The sequence below is a fragment of the Morone saxatilis genome, unplaced genomic scaffold, assembly GCF_004916995.1.
Source record: "Morone saxatilis isolate NCDOM2014 unplaced genomic scaffold, NCSU_SB_2.0 Contig21, whole genome shotgun sequence".
NCBI lineage: Eukaryota > Metazoa > Chordata > Actinopteri > Moronidae > Morone > Morone saxatilis.
The window spans coordinates 18,494,480-18,498,973 of record NW_023339774.1 but is presented as its reverse complement, the minus strand read 5'-3'; the positions used below and the strand labels follow the sequence as shown (position 1 = coordinate 18,498,973).

Here is a 4,494-nt window from a genome sequence, read left to right as displayed (position 1 = left end):
TGCTGTTTGTTTATTATATTAATTGCACACGGCACAATTTCTTATAAATCTTTAGGTTTTTGGTTGTATAGCAATGTCCAGAAGGCTTTAACTCAAATTCAGAATGGGGGTGTTTTCCTGTGTACAACAGCATTTTATATATTATTATTATTATTTAATGATATGGCAACCTACAATTTTCCAGGTTGTTCTACCAGCCCTAGCCAACTGGTTTGCGAGAGCTGGGTTAGAATACCAGACTGATATATTTAAATACAGATATTAAAGGGATGCACTCTATTAGACTGACTTTGGGGACTGACACCAAAATCATTCATTTCTGTTTACAGGAGTGCTACTGCGAAGTTTGCTAAATTTCCTCAAGAGATGTTACTTGAGTCAGCGTTGGGGCAGAAATCTATAAGCTTAATGGTAGCCTCGATGGTCAAATATATCCCCCTCCCTCCACAACTTTCCATTCCATTTCTGTAGCTCTCTCAAACCAACAATCCCACATTCACACCCTCCTCACTGTGAGGTGAGAAAGTAAGCCGGGTTTGAACCTCTCTCTCTAGCTATCTTTTTTTTAATCACATATCTATTTTTGGCACCAAAATGGATGCCTTAGAGGAAAAACTATAAATGTGTGCTCTATTATTATCAGCATTGATCAGCAGGAGACTGGATTACACAATTCTTCCAACATACCTGCCATACCTGCCATTCTTACATAACAGACCAACGATCAGTCATATCAGCATTTTCGTACAGCAAACTGTTTGCTTTTTTTCTCTTCAAATGTCCTGCAGCCCTAACAAATACATTTTTTTCTTTAAATAGCATGCATGTGCTGTCTGTGTTGTAACATATTAATAATGCTGAAATCTTATTACTTCACGGATAAAGCTTTAAGACAGAGATTGAGCGTTTGTATCATCCGGCTGCACACTGATGTCTCATCTATCAGAGGCCCGGCCTATATGGTGGCTTAACAGAGCTACTCTAAAAGACTCTTATATAATTAATCAAACAGAGACACTTTCCTACAGGGACACAATGAGGCAATTTATAGTTCACGCCATCTGTTACCATGACAGCACACCTGCCCTAATGCTAGACAGCACCCACCATGCACACAAATGTAAGAATGCAAGCACACACACACACACACACACAGACACACGCGTTCTTAACTGGATAGCATCTATAAAAACACATTCTCTTTCAGATCTCCTATAATTGAATAATAATGTTATTGATCCTTGAGGGAAACAGCCCTGAAGCTGGGGCTCAAAAACACTTCAGCAGGCCATATGTTTGCCGACTCACAAAGGTCTGAATCCTTGTTATCTGGTTGAAGGCTGCTTTCACTTAGATATTTGTTCATCTGTCCTTTTTTCTCGCCCCTCGTTTTTTCTCATCTCTTCTTGTTAACTGTCAAGTGTGAGGAGGCAGGTGTCAGCAAATCCCGACCATGACGATTGATTATGTTGACAAAGATAATGATAAAAGTGACACCTCTAAGTAGAAGGGAAATGATGGATAGCATGAACATCTTTTTGTTTTCACTTTGAGTCTCATGCTCCGGTGCAGGAGGGAGCAGCAGGCTGAGCTGCAGCAGCTGTGGTTGATCTATATGCAGTTTGTGATTAGATGAGTGGGCTAAACAATTAGACTGAGCTCATTAAACAAGTGGCTACATGTCCCATCCTGGTGATTATTTATCAGTGGATAGTAAATTATGAAGTCTCTTTAGTTTGAATTTGGTCAATGTATTATCAGTGTCAGTAGCTGCAGTATAATTGTTTTTTTTTTGTCTGCCCACTCAGATCATAACAGTTACAGCTACAATGGAGAGACCTGGTCGTCGACAGCAAGCGGAGCTGACCCATATCCGATGCTCCCGCATCCCGGTGACCCTCAGCTGGATCTCAGTGCGCTGGTTTCTATGGAGACTGACAGCGGTGGGGAGGAGGGCGGCGAAGAAACCATTGTGTACCTCTGAATGTTGATACATTTCAGAAACTCTAAACAGCCAACCCAGCACTTAGAAAACGATAAAGACATTTATGAAGCATCAGGATTGGATCCAGGGTGGCTTCAGAAAGCCTTTCTCACTTTTACATCTTTCATCATGTTTTTTTTTTTTATATTTGAAAGATTGCTTTGTGGTGTTTTTTTGCAAAGTGTAAAGTTACTGGAAACATAGAGAGAATGAGAGATAAAGAGACTGAGGTTGTTTCAGACTCAATCTCACATGTGTCATGCACCTTAGCTCGAGGCACCACTGGGTGTTAAATTTCTCTTTATTTTCAGTTTTTTCTGTTTGTGTGGTCTTTATTGACTGGGTCCCTGCAGCAACACAGTTAACCTTTCCACCTTCTTCTTACTGTCCCTCCCACACTGCCTTCCTTTCTCAGGTCCCACATATCTCGTCCCTTGAGCGCTCTATTTAATAAATTTACCACAAGAGGAGAAAAATCAGCCCAATATCAGCAGAACGTCAGGCTGCATCTCTCTAGCGGGTGATTGTCTTGGAGTAAACTGGCCCTCTTTCATTTATCAGACAGGCTTTGTTTATGTACGAGCCGAATGTGAAGCACAAAACATTAGGATTGAAAGATGAGGTGCGACAGCGTCAGTCCCACGTTTTTCAGACTCACTGCCTGTAGCCATCATTTATTTCTTTTTATCTGTAGCATGTTTTTCTTGTTAGGAGACACAAGCCCGTGTGGTTTTGAGAGAGTTGTTGCAGCTGTGCTAATATGTCATGCTAATATGTTTTATCAGAGTGCACAAATTGAACCCGTAAAAGACTGAGAAAACACGTTCTGAGCACAACTCCTCCTGCAAAAAGGGAAAGGAAGTTTTGGTGCGGGAATATGAAAAGGAAAACATGTTGGGTCAAACCATTTTTTAGCACCAATGTATTATTTTGCAGCAATTTTCATGACAAATGTCGGACTACATTTTTGTTTTTGTTTTCTTTCACTCCGTCATTTCTACCCACACTAGCAGCATGGCTCTAGGGAAGGAAACACAGTCCAACAGTTTGGTCCGGACTGAAATATTTCAAAAACTGTTGGACGGCCATGAAATTTTAACATTCATGGGTATAAATCAATATTTTCGTGATACTATGACTTTTCCTCTAGTGCCACCATTAGACAGTGTGGGTTTTTTTTGGATGGATTGTCATGAAATTTGTCATGGCGTATCCCCCTCAGGTTAAATTATAATTATGTTGGTTATCCCTTTACTTTTCATCTAGCACCACCATCAGGTCAAAATTTCAATTTGTTCAGTGCTTTGGTTTATGATCAAAAGCACCTAAAAAAAACTAATGACATTCCCATCAGCCCCGGCTACTTTGTGCTTAGTTTTAATTAGCAAACGTTAGCATGCTAACACTCCAAACTAAGCTTGTGAGCATGTTAAACATTATGCATGCTTAACATCAGCATCGTTATTGTTAGCATGCTGAGATTAGCATTCAGCTCAAAGCACTGTGCCTTAGTATAGCCTCACAGAGCCGCTGTAAACAGTGGAAGATATTGTCCTGAAAATTTGTCACAACCATCCAGAACAATATGAAGATGCCTTATTGATACTGTCATGCTTAACACTAAACTATTACACTTGAATATTCATGTAGTATATTTACATATTATCTCTCATGGGCATTTTATGTGTAACGAGGTCCCTGTGCCAATGCTTTAGGTGTCTTTAGGTGTTTTTTTACAGACGCTATAAAAGATTGGTTTAATAACTGTTGTAGTTTCCTAATGGGACAATAAGGCAGTGGCAGTATTTTGATGTGATCATACCATGTATATATGTTTGCTTTTATTTATTTATTACATTACAAAGAGTTTTCATGTTTTACAGTGCTTTATGAAGGGTTGTATTGTACATAGTTTACCTGCATGAACAGATGTGTATTCGTTCGTTCGTGTTGTGTGCTCAGACGTGGCTGTATTGATAAAATTACTTTAATTGAACTTGAAACAGTGCTTTGTTTTTCTTTAGGATTTTAAATGGGGCTCGGTGAAACTGCTTACAACACAAACACAATGTTCAGCCTGGGTACAAGTATCACCTCAGTTTAATGGTCTGAATGTGAAGCGTCTCCAACAGCGTAAACAGATGTGTGAGCGAGCAGCCTGTTCAGTTGCCAGCAGTGACAGGTGGTAGACCAGGTGCATGAATGTCAATGATTTCCTGTCTGACTGTACCTCTGAATTGAAGTCATGAAAAACAGATATGTTGAAGAATATATGTTGTGCAGCAACTAACAGCCAAGTCACCTAATTTGTGTGTCATTATGTTTTTTTTAATTTTATTTCTGAATCCAATTTACGGGTAAATATAAATATTGCCACTAATCAAAGCCTGTCTCTCTAAGGCTAAAAATAAAAGCAGAGAAGCCTCAACCGGAGTTCCCAGGCTTTCCCCTGACAGCACTAATGTATTTCATATGCTCCACCTGTGTCTCTGTTGCTCTTTCCATTTTAG

General features: G+C 39.7%; 1 protein-coding gene across 1 annotated transcript in view; it reads left to right on the top strand.

Moving 5' to 3' along the window:
• Window positions 1-4,216, top strand: part of arhgef28a (Rho guanine nucleotide exchange factor (GEF) 28a) — a 41,135-nt gene extending 36,919 nt beyond the window's left edge. The window contains exon 36 of the mRNA XM_035667571.1: window positions 1,809-4,216. Coding sequence (XP_035523464.1) covers window positions 1,809-1,984 — 176 coding nt within the window. The 3' untranslated portion in view covers window positions 1,985-4,216. The remainder of the gene's footprint in view (window positions 1-1,808) is intronic.
• Window positions 4,217-4,494: the final 278 nt, after the last annotated feature.